Source organism: Neovison vison, chromosome 11 (assembly GCF_020171115.1).
Source record: "Neovison vison isolate M4711 chromosome 11, ASM_NN_V1, whole genome shotgun sequence".
NCBI lineage: Eukaryota > Metazoa > Chordata > Mammalia > Carnivora > Mustelidae > Neogale > Neogale vison.
Genome location: NC_058101.1, coordinates 176156415 through 176173782, shown reverse-complemented (window position 1 = coordinate 176173782; position 17368 = coordinate 176156415). Strand labels below are relative to the sequence as shown.

At 35.9% G+C, this 17368-nt stretch overlaps 1 protein-coding gene across 1 annotated transcript in view; it reads right to left on the bottom strand.

Annotated features, from left to right (window-relative positions):
- Positions 1–17368, bottom strand: part of ADAM18 (ADAM metallopeptidase domain 18) — a 199631-nt gene that overhangs the window by 53255 nt on the left and 129008 nt on the right. Inside the window, exon 15 of the mRNA XM_044226000.1 lies at positions 16171–16251. Coding sequence (XP_044081935.1) covers positions 16171–16251 — 81 coding nt within the window. The remainder of the gene's footprint in view (positions 1–16170; positions 16252–17368) is intronic.

The following is a 17368-nucleotide window of genomic DNA, read 5'->3' as shown; positions in this document are numbered from 1 at the left end:
AGGAGGAGTCAAGGTGGGAAGAAGTAGGGGACCTTAATTTTGTTTGATCTCTGGAATGCAGATAGTTATCAAATCATTCTGAACATCAGCAAAATCAAGATATGAGAAAATAATTGCTGCAATTCTACAGGTAGAAAATTGATCATTTTGGGGAAGGTAGGGATTGTGGAGATGTGAATCTGTGGCAATATATTGGAAGATAAAGGTCAGAGGGGAGGGAACTTGCATAAAGAGGCAGCAGAGTGCTGCCTTTAGCAGTCTACTAGAGTTGGGGATGGCCCTGGCTTGAAGATGCTCAGGTGGTGAAGTGGAACAAAATCCCAGGTGAGACAGTGTAGTCTCAGGATCCCTAGGGTCACAAAAAGAGTGAGGGTGTCTGAGTGTGGCAGAGTTCCCAAACATCAGAGAAGGGAAGCTGGCTGAAAACAGGAGTCTAGGCACTGGCCTTCTACTTGGTATTGCTATAAACCTCCTCTGCTGCAAGTTCCCATGACCACTCTCTTGGGCAGAGGACCAGCAAAAAGCAGAAGTCTAACAAGACCTCCCCTCCATCCCCCAGGAGGAACAACATGAGTTCACACCACAGAAGCCTGTGAAGTTTGGAGACTTGAAATATGGTAGCATGCCTGACATAAAAATGCTTAGTCACAGGCCAAGTGAACACAAAGTTCTGGTGGAAACCAGGGATATAAGATTGATTGACTCCTTTTCTGTGAGGGCTCACTAAAAAGTGGGGAACATGAACTTTCATCTCCAGGGCTAGAGATTGGAGTGCCACCATTTTCATCTTCCCATTGATGTTGAAAGCCTTCAGAGAGCAAAACAGTGCCACATAGTATGATCTGGAGCCATTACAAGTAGCCTGGGCCCTGACAATTTATAAATAATAAAAAATAATTATTTATTTATTAATAAATAAATAATTAATATATTTGTTAATATATTAATAAGTAAACATTAATTTATTTATTTATAAATCAATAAAAATCTTTTAAAAAATAGTTGAGTACTTGAACACCTGACTCACAGCCATGGACAGATCATCTAAGCAGAATATCAACAAGACTCTGAATGACACACTGGGTCAGATAAACGTAACAGATATTTTTGAGCATTTCATCCTAAAGCAAAAGAATGCACATGGAACATTCTCCAGAATGGATCACATACTGGGTCACAAATCAGTCCTGAATTGGTATCAAAAGATACCAATTATTCCATGCATATTTTAGGGCCACATTGCTTTAAAATTTGAACTCAGTCAAAGAGAAAGTTTGGAAGGAACACAAATGCATGTAGGTTACAGAGCGTCCTACTAAAGAATGAATGGGTCAACCACTAAACTAAAGAAGAATTTTTTAAAAAGCACATGGAAACAAACGAAAAGAAAATATAAATGTTCAAAACCATTGGGATGCAGTGAAGACGATACTAAGAGGGAAGTATATAAGGGAAATATATAAGAGGGAAGCAATATAAGCCTTTCTCAAGAAACAAGAAAGGTCTCAAATACACAACATAACCCTACACTTAAAGGAGCTAAAGAAAGTACTGAAAATAAAGCCTAAACCCAGCAGGAAAAGAGAATTAATAAATATTGAGCAGAAATCAATAAAATAGAAACCAAAAAACCAATAGAACAGATCAATGAAACTAGGAGTTAGGACTTTAAAAGAATTAATAAGCTACATAAACCTCTGGTCAGAATTATCAAAAAGAAAAGAGAAAGGACTCAAATAAATAAAATCATAAGTAAAAGAGAGATCACAAGCAACACCAAAGAAATAAAAACAATTATAGAGAATATTATGACAATTATATCTGGAAAGAATGGACACATCCCTAAAAACCTATAAAATACCTAAACTAAAACAGGAAGAAATAATAAACCTGAACAGATGCATGACCAGCATAGAAAGTTGAAGCAAAAAGCTTCCAACAAACCACATCCAGGACCAAATGGCCCTCAGTAGAATTCTACCAAATATTTAAAGATTTAATACTTATTCTTCTAAAGCTGTTTCAAAAAAAAAAAAAAAAGGGAAGGAAAACTTCCAACTTCCAAACTCATTCTATGACACCAGCATTTTGTTGATCTTAAAACCAAAGACCCTACCAAAAAGGAAAATTGCAGACCAATATCCCTGATGAGTATGGATACAAAAATTCTCACCAAGATTCCAGCTAATAGGATTCCACAATACATTAAAAGGATTGTTCACCATAACCAAGTGGGATTTCTTCCAGGGCTGCAAGAGTGGTTCAACATCCACAAATCAATCAATGTGATACACCACATTAATAAAAGAAAGAACAAGAACCATATGATCCTCTCAATTGTTGCAGAAAAAGCATTTGATGAAATACAGAATCCTTTCTTGATAAGAACTCCCTGCCATGTAGGGATAGAGGGAACATACCTCAGTAACATAAAAGCCATATATGAAAAACCCACAGTGAATATTATCTTCAACAGAGAAAAACGGAGCTTTTTCCCTAAGGTCAGAAACATAACTGGGATCTTCAATCTCAGCACTGCTCTTCAACATAGTGCTGAAAGTTCTAGCTTCAACAATCAGAGAACAAAAAGAAATAGAAGGCATCCAAATTGACAAAGTCATGTCAAAGTTTCACTCTTTGCAGACAACATTATATTCTATATAGGAAACCCAAAAGCCCTACCCCAAAATTTTTAGAACTCATACAAGAATTCAGAGAAGTGGCAGGAAATAAAATCAATGGCACAGAAGTCAGTTGCACTAACAACGAGATGGAAGACAAGAAATTAAGGAGTTAATCCCATTTACAATTGTACCCCAAACTGTAAGTTATCTAGAAATAAACCTAACCAAAGAGGTAAAGGTCCTATACCCTAAAAACTATAGAACTTTTATGAAAGAAATTGAGGAAAACACAAAGAAATTGAAAAACATTCTATGCTAGTGAATTGGAAGACTAAATATTGTTCAAATGTCAATGCTACTGTCAATGCAATCTATACATTCAATGCATTGCCTATAAAAATATGATCAACGTGTTTTCACAGAGCTGGAACAAACAATTCTAAAATTTGTATGGAATCAGAAAAGACCCTGAATAGCCAGAAACATGTTGGAAAAAAAAAAAAAAGAAAACAAAGCTGGTGAGATGAAAATTTTGGACTTCAAACTATATTATGAAGCTGTAATCAACAAGACAGCTGGTGTAAAACCAACACATAGAGCAATGGAAGAGAATAGAGAACTCGGAAATGGACCCTCATCTCTATGAACAGCTAATCTTTGACAAAGCAGGAAAGAATAGCTAATAGAAAACAGGACTGTCCCTTCAACAAATGCAGTTGGGAAAATTGGACAGCCACATGTAGAAGAATGAAACTGGACCATTTCCTTACACTATACACAAAAATAAATTCAAAATGGATGAAAGCTCTAAATGTGAGACAGGAATCCATCAAAATCCTAGAGAAGAACACGAACAGCAACCTCTTTGAGCTTGGCCACAGCAAACTGATGCTAGACATGTCTCAAAGGAAGAGAAACAAAAGCAAAAATGAACTATTTTTACCTCATTAAGACAAAAAAGGCTTTTGCACATCAAAGGAAACAGTTGACAAAACTAGAAGACAATCTACAGAATGGGAGAAGATATTTGTAAATGTATTATCAGATAAAAGGCTAATATCCAAAATCTATAAAGAACTTCTCAAACTCAGCACTCAAAGAACAAAATAATCCAATCAAGAAATGGGCAGAAGACATGAACAGATATTTCTCCAAGGAAGACATCCAAATGGCCAAGAGACACATGAAAAATCCTCAGCAGCACTCAGCATCAGGGAAATACAAATCAAAACCACAAAGACATACCACCTCACACCAGTCAGAATGGCTAAAATTAACAAGTCACAAAATGACAGATTATGGCAAGGATACAGAGAAAGGGAAATTCTCTACACTACAGTGGGAATGCAAACTGGTATAACCATTCTAGAAGATAGTATGGAGGCTCCTCAAAAGTTAGAAATAGAGCTACCCTGCCACCCAGAAATAATTGCATTACTAGATATTTATCCCAAAGGTACAAATGTATTGATCTGAAGGGGCATTTACATCCCAATGTTTGTAGCAACAATGTCCACAATAACCAAAATAAGGAAAGAGGCCAGATGGATTAAGAAGATGTGTGTATGTGTGTGTGTGTGTGTGTGTTTTGAATATTACTCAGCCATCAAAGAAAAGAAAAGAAAACTTACCATTTGCCAATGATGTGGATGGAACTAGTGTTTTATGCTAGGGAAAACAAGTAAGTCAGAGAAAGTCAAATACCATATGGTTTCACTCATGTGTGGAATTTAAGAAAACAGATGAACATAGGGGAAGGGAAGGAAAAATAAAATAAGATGAAATTAAAGAGTGAAACAAACCATACGAGACTCTTAACTATTGGAATCAAATTGAGGGTTACTGGAGGGGAGGTAGTTGAGAGTATGGTGTAACAGGGTGATTGTCATTAGGAGGTACTTGATGTCATGAACACTTGGTGTTATATGCAACTGATGAATCACTAAATTCTGCCTCAAACTAATAATACACTATATGTTAATTAAATCGATTTTAAATAAAAGTACAAAATGATAGTAAAGTAATATCCTAAAAGTTCTATGTGTATAAGTTGATAACATAGGTGAAATGAACCAATTCATTGAAAGACACAATTTATGGAGGTCACACAGGAAGAAGTAGTTTGAATAGGTCTGTATCTGTTAAATAAATTAAATCTATATCTAATAATCTTCCAAAACAGCACATAACTCAGATGTGTTCTCTGGTGAATTTGATCAAGCATTTTAAAAAGAAATTATGTCAATTCTTTACAACCTCTCTCAGAAAATAGAGGCAGAAAGATCACTTCTAAATTCACTGTGAGGTCAGCATTATCCCAATACCAAACCAGAAAAGCCATTACAAGATAGAACTATAAACAATATCACTTATAAGTGCATAAATCCTCAATAATATTAGTAAATCAAATTAATTAACATATCAAATCAAATTAATTAACATATGGGAATATTTTAGAAAAAAATGACTTTATTACTGATATACAAGTTGAGATTTTCATTTGAAGATCAATTGCTGTAATCTATCACATCAATAGGCTAAAGAAGAAAAGTCATACGATTGCATCAACAGATTCAGAAAAAAGGACTTGACCAATACACCACATTTATGATTAAAAATTATCATCAATCCAGGCATAGAGGGGGAAATTCCTCAATATGAGGAATACCTACAAAAGAATGTACAACTTAAATCATAATAATGAGAAGCAGAAAATATACAGATAAGCAGTAAGTGCATAAAAAGATGCTCAGCATCACCAATCATCAAGGAAATGCAATTCAAAACCACAATTATATACTACCCTACACATGGTAGAATGATTATCAAAAAGATATGAAATAACTTGGGGTGCCTGGGTGGCTCAGTGGGTTAAAGCCTCTGCCTTCGGCTCTGGTCATGATCCCCGTCTTCGGATCGAGCCCCACATAGGGCTCTCTGCTCAATAGAGAGCCTGCTTCCTCCTCTGTTTCTCTCTGCTTGCCCCTCTGCCTGCTTGTGATCTCTATCTGTCAAATAAATAAATAATCTTTTAAAAAAGATATGAAATAACAAGTGTTGGTCAGGATGAGAAGAAAAGGGAACCATTGTGCACTGGTGGTGGGGATGTAAACTGATGCAGCCACTGTGGAAAACAGCATGTCTTTTCCTAAAAAAAAACCATAAAAATAGAACTACCCTACAATCCAGTACTTCCAATTCTGGGTATCCATCCAAAAAAGCCAAATTACTAACTTAAAAAGATATTTACTGTAACATTTTTTTAATGGTCAAGATACAGAAACAATGTAAGTGTTCATCTATGAATAAATGGATAAAAAAAGATATGGTATATATACACACACACACAGACACAATGGAATATTATTCAGCCATTAGAAACAATGAAATCTTGTCACTTGTGGCAACATGGATGGATCTTGAGAGCATTATGCTAAGTAAAATAAGTAAGACAGAGAAAGTTGAATATCATCTGATCCCTTCTATAGATAGAATTTTTTTTAAAAAAGCATATAAGTACAGAGAACAGATTAGTAGGTGCCACTACTAAGGGTGAAGGGTGGGGAAGGAATGATGGGTGAAACTGGTAAAGGTCTTCAGAGATAAAAGCTTCCAGTTATAAAATAAATAAATAATAAGGATGTAATATAAGTATGGTGAATATAATTAATGATATGTTATTGGATATTTGAAAGTTGCCAAGAGAATAGTAGATCTTAAAGTTCCTCAGCACAAGAAAAAACAGTTAATGATGGATGCTAACTAGAATTGTTGTGGTGATCACTTTGCAATGCATAGAAATATTAAATCATTATATTGTACATCTTGAAAAAATGTGTATTTGTCAATTATACTTCAATAAAAAGAGATAAAGGTAGAGGACAATTGAAACTAAGAATATGTAAGAGAATCTGGGGAAACCTAGGGAAAAAATAGAAAGTAAATGAAAGAGTAAAAAAATAGACAAGTTGAGGGAAAAAAGAAAAAATTGGAAAGGAGAGAGTAAGCCATGGGGTTTGGAAACAAAGGTAACTTATTTTGTGAGCTTTCACTTGGGTGTTGGTCATGGAAGGTCACAGATGAGAGGATGGAGGAATGTAAGATGTGTGCCCTGGGTTGACGAATACATCCCCTTTGTTGTATTCAGGAAGTAAATGTTTTTATTATTATTATTTTTTTATTTAGACATGTTTATTTGAATCTGACTCTTTGTAAAGTTTGAAACTATTTTTAAATATACAGATAAAAAATTGCTCTACCTTATTTAGAATTTCACAAATTAATATGGTCTACTACATTGAAAGAATATAAGAAAAATCATGAGAAGCTAGAAGCTTTCCTGCTAAGATCAGGAGCAAGGCCATGATGTTTATTCTTAATATTTTTTCTCTTTTTAACATTATACCAGAAGTTCTAGCTAATGCAATAAGAACAGGAAATAAAAGATATAAGAAAGAAAGAAATAAAATATTTTGTTCTCAGATGACATGATTGTGTAAATAATCCCAAATGATCAACAAAAAAGTTATAAGAACCAGTAAGTGATTATGTAAAGTAGCCTAATGAAAAGTTAATATATAAGTTAATTGCTTATTTATATATATAACAATAAAAACAATAGCATTTACATTAACACCAAAAAATAATAATTGTTTATAAATTTAAAAGACCTATATTAGGAAAACTGCAAAAGTCTAATGTAACAAACTCAAAGATCTATATAAATGGATCTGAAAAACTGATTTGGCAAACTTAAGTTTATTATAGAAAGGCAAAAGACACAGAATAGCCAACATAATACTGAAGAACAAAGAAGGCTCTCTTTAACTACCTGACATGTATACTTACTTTAAAGCTAAAATAATCAAAACAGTGTGGTGTTGGCAAAGGAATAAACAGACTGATAGCATGAAATAGAGAAAACAGAATTAAATCCACATAAGTATAGTCAACTGGTCTTTGATAATAGAACAAAGGCAGAGAGTTTAATGGAGAATCATACTTTAAAAAATGGTGATGGAAATTTACATGCAAAAAATTAGTACTTATGCCTTTCATAAAAATTAGCTCAAAATGGATCATAGAACTAAATGTAAAATACAAAACTATCAAACTTATAGAAGATAACACTGGAGAAAATCTTGGTGACCTTGGGTTTGGAGATAACTTTTTATATACATCTTACACTGTTGATGGGAATGCAAATTGGTACAGCTACTTTGGAAAACAGTGTGGAGATTCCTTAAGAAATTAAAAATAAGAGCTACCTTATGACCCTGCAATTGAACTATTGGTATTTACCCAAAAGATAAGGATATAGTGAAAAGAAGGGACATCTGTACCCCAATGTTCATAACAGCAATGGCTACGATCGCCAAACTGTGGAAAGAGCCAAGATGCCCTTCAATAGATGAATGGATAAAGAAGATATGTTCCATATACACAATGGAATATTATGCCTCCATCAAAAAGGATGAATACCCAACTTTTGTATCAACATGGACGGGACTGGAGTAGATTATGCTGAGTGAAATAAGTCAAGCAGAGAAAGTCAATTGTCACATGGTTTCACTTACTTGTGTAGTACAGGAATAACATGCAGGACATTGGGTGGAGGAAAGGAGAAATGAGTTGGGGGAAACTAGAGGGGGAGATGAGCCAGGGGAGATTGTGGATGCTGAGAAACAAACTGAGGGTTTTGGAAGGGTGGGGGGGAATGGGTGAGCCTGGTGGTGGGTATTAAGGAGGACACGTATTGCATAAAGCACTGGGTGTGGTGCATAAACAATGGATCTTGGAACACAAAAAATAAAATAAAATTTAAAATAGCATGTTGTATGAAAGAAAGACATGGAATTGAATACTGAAACCTTTGTCTTTAACAATGGGGACCAGATTCAGGAATGTCCACCACTTATAGTCAATAAATAAAATTTTCAATATAATCTATTGTTTTTAAATTCTTGATATATTTAGATCATTAGTAAAATGATAAATTGCTAGGGAGCCTAATTTAAAGTAAAGTATATACCCAAAAGAGTTGGAGACTTATCTTTTCACAAAAATCTGCACATGGATATTTAAGTAGTTATATTCATAACTGCAAAAATTTGGAAGCAACCAATATGTCTTTCAGTGGTGAGTAAATAAATGGGTATTAAGGGGAAACTGTGGAAAATCCAGACATCAGACATGAAGGAACCTTAAGTATATGTTACTAAGTGAAAGAAACTACTCTGAAAAAAAAAAAAAAAGAAAGAAAGAAGCTACTCTGAAAAGGCTATATAATGTATGATCTCAAATATAAAACATTCTGGAAAAGGCACAACTATGGAGACAGTAAAAACATAGCAGATTATAGGTTGGGGGAAGGCTTAAAGAGGGAGAGCACAGAAGATTTTTAGGCCAGTGAAATTCTTTTATGGTATTATAATAAAGGGTATATTTTATATTCATCCAAAACCACAAAATGTACAACAAAAAGAATGAACCCTAATGTAAACAACCAATAGTTTAGGTATGTCAATGTATGTTCATAAATAATAACAAATGTACACCTTTGGTGCAGGATATTGACATTGGGGGAGGCGATACATGTGTCAGGAAAAGAGAGATTTGGGAAAATTCTGTATTTTTCCCTCAAGTTTTCTATGAACCTAAAACTGATCTAAAAAATAGTCTTGTTAATAAAAAAAAAAAGTGTGTATAAGAAATAAAAAAAAGAACAGTACAATGCCTCCCAATATTTTATAATAAGATTTCTAAACAACTACATGCTCAAAAATTGAATTAGAATTGCAAATTATAGTTATAAGTCAACCCTTTCGATTGTAAATAATAGAGCTGTCTATCTGGTGAGATGTCACTGAAAAGTAAACAGAGCTTCTAGAGGCAGTTAGATTTTACTTAACATTTTAATTTTGAAATTAATAGGCACAGAGAAATCTTATAATAAATGCAGAAGTTTAATCTTATTTACTTATTTTATGTATGTCATTTCATAGTGAAAAATTTTATTTATATGCTGAGAGGGAGGGGCAAGATGGTGGAGAAGTAGGAGACCCTGTTTCAACCGGTCTTCTAAAATGAGCTAAATATCTACCAGTACACTCTGAACACCCATGAAATCAGCCTGAAATGTAAGATTATATACTTGTGGATCTCTATGGGGGTAGAAGACACCAGTGGACAGGAAAAGCAGAGTGGGAATGCTCCAATTGATATTGGAGGATAAACAGAATGTAATACCCTAATACGAAAGTGCCCTGTGATTGGGGACCAGGATTAACTTGGAGTTGGTTAAAAGCACTCAAAAAGAGCAAAAGATCTTACAGGGCAACTGGTGGAATACAGCGTTCACAGGCAGGGGTCTAAGTCCATGGTCCCAGCATGGTCACTGACAGTGACCACCTGTGGCAGAGCCAGTGGGGCCCCCAGTCTGTGGTCCCTGAGCCTGCTGATTTCCACTACTTGCACCACCTCTCAGGACTGGGCACAATCCCACCTGTGCCTGAGAGAACCCAGTGCAAACTCCAGTCCATATCCCTTGGCCCATAGCCTTCCATGACCTGTGCAGCTGTGGGATCTGAGTGCACCTGGTGTAGGCCTGGACTCCAGACAGTCCCAGCAAAGGCAACCACCAGAAGTGGGCTCCCTGGATCACTATCCCTTGCGGTATTCGTGGCATGGGGGTGCAGAGACAAGCAGGGCCTCATGTGACAACTGGGACATGGCTGGGGGAGCACGCCTCCTGTGGGAGGTTCAGTGGAGCTTGCAGAGGGGGAGTCTGTGTGTTCTGGACCATCCAGAGGGTGCAGACTGAGGTTTCTCTCTGAGGTAGAGGTCTGGGTGCAGACAGATTCTTTGTTCTGACCCTCTGAAAAGCCACAAAAAGCCATCAAAGAACAAAAAAACCTCCAGAGAACAAAAGCCTGAAAAACCAGTTTGCATAGAGCCCAAGCCCCTTAAAAGGGGGCAGGGCTACTCAACTGAAGCAAGATTGACTGGAAAACAACAGAACTTCTCCTTGAGAAGCCAAAAGAACACGAGGACATCCATCACAGGGTCCCCATAAAACTGTAGAACCCCAACAGCAGGAGAAAACAATATATTAAGCTCCTGATATTGCTCCAAAACCTGTATATTTCATAGATACAACCTTCTTCTTTATTTTCCTTCCTTCCTTCCTTCCTTCCTTCCTTTCCTTTTCTCCCTCTCTTTTTTTTAATTAGTTCTCACTTACTGGTTCTTATAACTTTTTTGTTGATCATTTGGGATTATTTACACAATCATGTCATCTGAGAACAAAATATTTTATTTCTTTCTTTCTTATATCTTTTATTTCCTGTTCTTATTGCATTAGCTAGAACTTCTGGTATAATGTTAAAAAGAGAAAAAATATTAAGAATAAACATCATGGCCTTGCTCCTGATCTTAGCAGGAAAGCTTCTAGCTTCTCATGATTTTTCTTATATTCTTTCAATGTAGTAGACCATATTAATTTGTGAAATTCTAAATAAGGTAGAGCAATTTTTTATCTGTATATTTAAAAATAGTTTCAAACTTTACAAAGAGTCAGATTCAAATAAACATGTCTAAATAAAAAAATAATAATAATAAAAACATTTACTTCCTGAATACAACAAAGGGGATGTATTCATCAACCCAGGGCACACATCTTACATTCCTCCATCCTCTCATCTGTGACCTTCCATGACCAACACCCAAGTGAAAGCTCACAAATAAGTTACCTTTGTTTCCAAACCCCATGGCTTACTCTCTCCTTTCCAATTTTTTCTTGATCATGACTAACACCAAGGAAATAGAGAAAATGATCAGAAATTATTATCAACAGCTACATGCCAATAAGTTAAACAACCTACAAGAAATGCATGCATTCCTGGAAACCTCTAAACTTCCAAGAATGAAACAGGAAGAAATAGAGAACCTGAACAGACCAATACCTCATAATGAGATTGAAGGAGTGATCAAAAACCTGCCAAAAAACAAGAGCCCAAGACCTGACGTATTCCTTCGGGAAATCTACCATACAGTCAAAGAAGAATTAATACTTATTCTCCTGAAGCTGTTTCAAAAAACAGGAACAGAAGGAAAAATTCCAGACTCTTTTTATGAGGCCAGCATTACCCTGATCTCCAAACCATGCAAAGTCCCCATTAAAAAGGAGAATTTCAGACCAATATCTCTGATGAATATGAATACAATTGATTCTCAACAAGATCCTAGCTAATAGGATCCAGTTGTACTTTTAAAAGATTATCCACCATGAGCAGGTGGGATTTTTCCCTGGAATGTAAGGATGGTTCAACATTCACAAATCAATGTGATAGAAGAAATCGAACAAATCAATAAGGGAAGAGAAAAAAAACCAAATTGTACTCTAAATTGTTGCAGAAAAAGAATTTGACAAAATCCAACATCCATTCCTCATGAAAACTCCTCAAAGTATAGGGATTGAGGGAACATTCCTCATCTTCATAATACCTATGTATGAAAAACCCACAGCTAAAAATATCATTCTCAATGGGGAAAAGCTGACAGCCTTCCTTTTGAGATCAGAAACATGACAAGGATATCCATTTTCCCACTGTTGTTCAACATAGTACTAGAAGTCTCAGCAACAGCAATCAGACAACAACAACAACAAAAATAATAAAGGGTATTCAAATTGGCAAAGAAGAAGTCAAATGCTCTCTTCGCAGATGACATGATACTTTATATGGAGAATCCAAATGACTCTACCCCCAAACTACTAGAACTCACAGCAATTCAGTAATGCAGCAGGATACAAAATCAATGCACAGAAATCAGTTGCTTTCTTATACACTAACAATGAAAATATGGACATGGAAATTAGAGAATCGATTTCACTTACTCTAGCACCAAGAACCATAAGATACCTGGGAATAAACCTAACTAAAGAGGTAAAGGATCTGTACTCAAGGAGCTAGAGAACCCTCATGAAAAAATTGAAGAAGACACAAAAAGATGGAAAAGCATTCCAGACTAATGGATCAAAAGAATAAACTTTGTTAAAAGTCTATACTGCCCAGAGCAATCTATACTTTCAATGTCATCCTGATCAAATTCCAACAGCATTTTTCAAAGTGCTGGAACAAACAATCCTAAAATTAATGTGGAACCAGAAAAGACCCTGAATTGCTAAGGAAATGTTGAAAAAGAAAAACAAAGGATCATCATGTTGCCTGATTTCAAGCTTTACTACAAAGCTGTGATCACCAAGGCAGCATGGTACTGGCACAAAACAGACACATAGACCAGTGGAACAGAGTAGAGAATCCAGATATGGACCCACAACTCTATGGTCAACTAATCTTTGACAAAGCAGGAAAAAATATCCAGTAGAAAAAAAAGACAGTCTCTTCAATAAATGGTGCTGGGAAAATTAGACAGTAATGTATAGAAGAATGAAATTCGACCATTCTCTTACACCATATACAAAGATAAACTTGAAACAGATAAAAGACCTCAACATGAGGCAAGAATCTATCAAAATCCTAGAGAATAGGCAGTAACATCTTCGACATCAGCCACAGCAGCTTCTTTTAAGATATGTCTCCAAAGGAAAAGGAAACAAAAGTAAAAAGTTTGGGGACTTCATCAAGATTAAAATTTCTGCACAGCAAAGGAAACAGTCAACAAAACAAACAGGCAATCCACGGAATGGGAGAAGATATTCACAAATGACACTACAGATAAAGAGCTGATATCCAAGATCTATAAAGAACTCCTCAACTCAGTGCACACAAAACAGATAATCACATCAAAAAATGGGCAGAAGACATGAATAGACACTTCCCCAAAGAAGACATATACAAATGGCTAACAGACACATGAAAATATGTTCATCATCATTAGCCATCAGGGGAGATTCAAATCAAAACCACATTGAGATACCATCTTACACCAGTTAGAAAGGAAAAAAAAAAATAACAGGACAGGAAACAATAAGTGTTGGAGAGGATGTGGAGAAAGGGGAACGCTCTTACACTGTTGGGGGGAATGCAAATTGGTGCAGCCACTTTAGAAAACAGTGTGGAGATTCCTTAAGAAATTAAAAATAGAGTTACCCTATGACCCATCAGGCAATTGCACTACTGGGTATTTACCCCAAAGATACAGATGTAGTGAAAAGAAGAGACATCTGTACCCCAATGTTCATAACAGCAATGGCCACAGTTGCCAAACAGTGGAAAGAACCAAGATGCCCTTCAACAGATGAATGCATAAAGAAGATATGGTCCATATATACAGTGGAGTATTACACAGCCATCAGAAAGGATGAATACCCAACTTTGTTGGGTCCATGTTGATACATGGATGGGACTGGAGTAGACTATGCTGAGTGAAATAAGTCAAGCAGAGAGAGTCAATTATCCTATGGCTTCACTTACTTGTGGAACATAAGGAATAACATGTAGGACATTAGGAGAAGAGGAAAAGTGAATTGGGGGAAATCAGAGGTGGAGAGGAAGCATGAGAGACTGTGGACTCAGAGAAACAAACTGAGGGTTTTGGATGCAAGCGGGGGTCAGGGGATGGGTGAGCCTGGTGGTGGGTATTAACAAGGGCACGTACTGCATGAAGCACTGGGTGTGGCGCATAAACAATGAATCTTGGCACACTGGAAAAATAAAATAAAAAAAATATGGCTCCGGGGCGCCTGAGTGGCTCAGAGAGTTGGGCCTCTGCCTTCGGCTCAGGTCATGATCTCGGGGTCCTGGGATCGAGCCCCGCGTCGGGCTCTCTGCTCAGCGGGGAGCCTGCTTCCCCCCCCCCACTGCCTCCCCACCACCTCTCTGCCTGCTTGTGTTCTCTCTCTCTGTCAAATAAATGAATGAAATCTTTAAAAAATATATATATATATATGGCTCCTGGGTAGCTCAGTCATTAAGCATCTGTCTTCAGCTCAGGTCATGATTCCAGGGTCCTGGGATAAAGCTCTGCATTGGGTTCCCTGCTGGGTGGGAAGCCTGCTTCTCCCTCTCTCACTCCCCCTGCTTGTGTTCCCTCTCTTGCTATTTCTTTCACTGTCAAATAAATACATAAAATTAAAAAAAATAAATAAAATAAATAACAAAGTATATGCTGGACATAGGGATATATTAATAAAAAAAGAAAAATTTTATTTAAAAATCCAAAAACTAAGTAAAATAAAAATGGAAACTAAATGGTAGTAGGCAAAGAAAACAAATTTGTATCCAGTGGAACAGTATCAATAATTTATAATCTATAACTTTGTTTTGAGACTTAATAAAAATAATTAGTGCTGAGACTTAAAACAGATAATTAAACAATGGAAGCAAAAGATAAGGTCAATAATTATAACTATAGAGAGTAAAAAACAAAACATGAAAATGTACTTATCCTCTTTGTTAAGAGTCTCTAGAAAACTGAAGACAATGGAATAGGTATTTTATACATTCTAAATCCAATAAAATTAAAAATTATAAATTGAATACTGATGAATATTATAAATCTGGAATAACTCCTATAATGTTGACTGTATCTTACACTGATTTTCTTTCAGGAAAAATAATTTTAAAAGGACCAAAACTATAAATTTTAAGATATAAAACTTAAATACAAAAGTAACAGCAGATTTGTATTAGCAGATTAAGATAGATAAGCCATTGGGAAGAAACAAAAAATTTTTGCATGAGGATACATATCCAACTGGAATCCTCTTCATAGGATCAATCTGACAATTTGCTAACATTTCAACAGGTTTTTTTTTAAGAGTACTCTCTATAAAACATTATAAATTTTAATTATTAAGAAAATGAGGGAGAACAAAATATGTTCATAATTACAAGTAAATTATACATTTATTGGCATAAGAAAAGAATAAGTATTTTTCATTCAAACATGTTATTAATTCATAAGTTGTGGATTTTGAGAATAAAATCAACATATGTAGTACAGTTTAACAGTGTTTTAATTAGCTCCACTGATTTTCTTTATTTTTCTTTTTATTTATTTTTATGATTATGTTAAATTAGCTAACATAGAGTATATCATTAGTTTTTGATGTAGTGTTCAATGATTCATAAGTTTTGTATAACACCCAGTGCTCATCACAGCACCTGTCTTCCTTAATACCCATCACCTAGTTACCCCATTCATCCACCCTCCTCCCTTCTGTAACCCTCAGTTTGTTTCCTACAGTCCAGAGTCTTTCATGGTTTGTCTCCCTCTCTGATTTCTTCCCATTCAGTTTTCCACCCCTTCCCTTATGGTCCTCTGGTCTATTCCTTATGTTCCACATATGAGTGAAACCATATGATAATTATCTTTCTCTGCATAATCCCCTCCAGTTCCATCCATGTTGATGCAAATGGCAGACATTTATCACCCCAATTATTTCCTTTATACTGGTTAACTATTCCTTGGTAAGTTCAGTTTAAAAGTAACTAGACTCTCAGTTCTCCCCAGTAAGATAAACTTTAATTTGAATTACCCACAAAAATAACATTTAATTTAGAACTACAAAAATAAAACTTACTCCATTTCCTCTGCATTTTGTAACAGCATTACATTTGTTTCCTGCCAAATGAACTTCTTTGCAGGTTTTATTTATACAGTACTAAAATAAAACAAAGATATTTCATAGTCACACATTTGAAGTAATATGAGAAAAGAATTATTTGTTATATACACATAAGAGATGCTCAAGTTGAGACATTTTATTCCATATTACACTGATTCTGATACAAAGATTCTAGCATTTCAATAAAAAATCTAAACAATAGAAAAAAGAAAAATTACTGAAGGTGTTTGCCTTGATGTAATTTTTTTTCCCATGCAAATGCAAATTTATGTAGATTGTTTATTTAGACCCGTGCTTTTGTACATCAATCTCCACGTTCACGCTCCTCTCTTTTTTGCCTTGAAGGTGATAATGTGGTTATTCCAGTCATATCTCTCCGGGTTTTATGGTCTGGCGTGGCCATAAAGATGACAAGAGGGGCATTCCACGGGCAGCAGACTTCCGGGTCCCTTGCTGTCTGTGTCCAATGAGGGGAAGCACAAAGCTAACACGATGAGAGGGGTCACGTGTTTCCCTCCTGGGTGTGTTCAGTGAGGAGGAAGCCACCCGCCTGGAGAGTCACATAGCTCCTGGATCCCACCGCACTTCCGCTGGGAGAATTTCCAGCAACGACCCTTCCACACGCTTTCAAGTTAGTGAGCCTGACACACTGCCTCTTCATACGGTATTTCACGCTTAGATTTACCTATGAGAGTACACAGCACAGGGATCTTTTCATAGCTCTGACTAAAAGCCCATTTTTGGAAGAAAGAACTAGGACATTCAGTTGGTGGATTGTATTTGGTCAGAACGGGGTTAGAATTGAGTAAAAAGTTAAGACTATGAATGCCGAGAAGATACAGTATATTGATTTCATTTAAGGAAGCAACAGGAATCATGGTTCAAAGCACAGACTGATGTCGGATTGACTTGAGTTCAAGCCCTGTCCACACCACTGTATGACCTTGGGCAAGTTGCTTAAACTTTTCCTGCCTCAGCTTCCCCATCTGTAAGTTGGGAATGCTTAGAGACTCTGCTGTGTGTGGTGCTATGAAGATTAAATGCAGTGAGCCACGTTAAGTCCCTTGGCCTAATGACTGGCACATTGGAAGAACAAAAGAAACATAGGCAACAATTTTTTCATGCGGTTCAAGTGATTGATATGTTTTGTTTT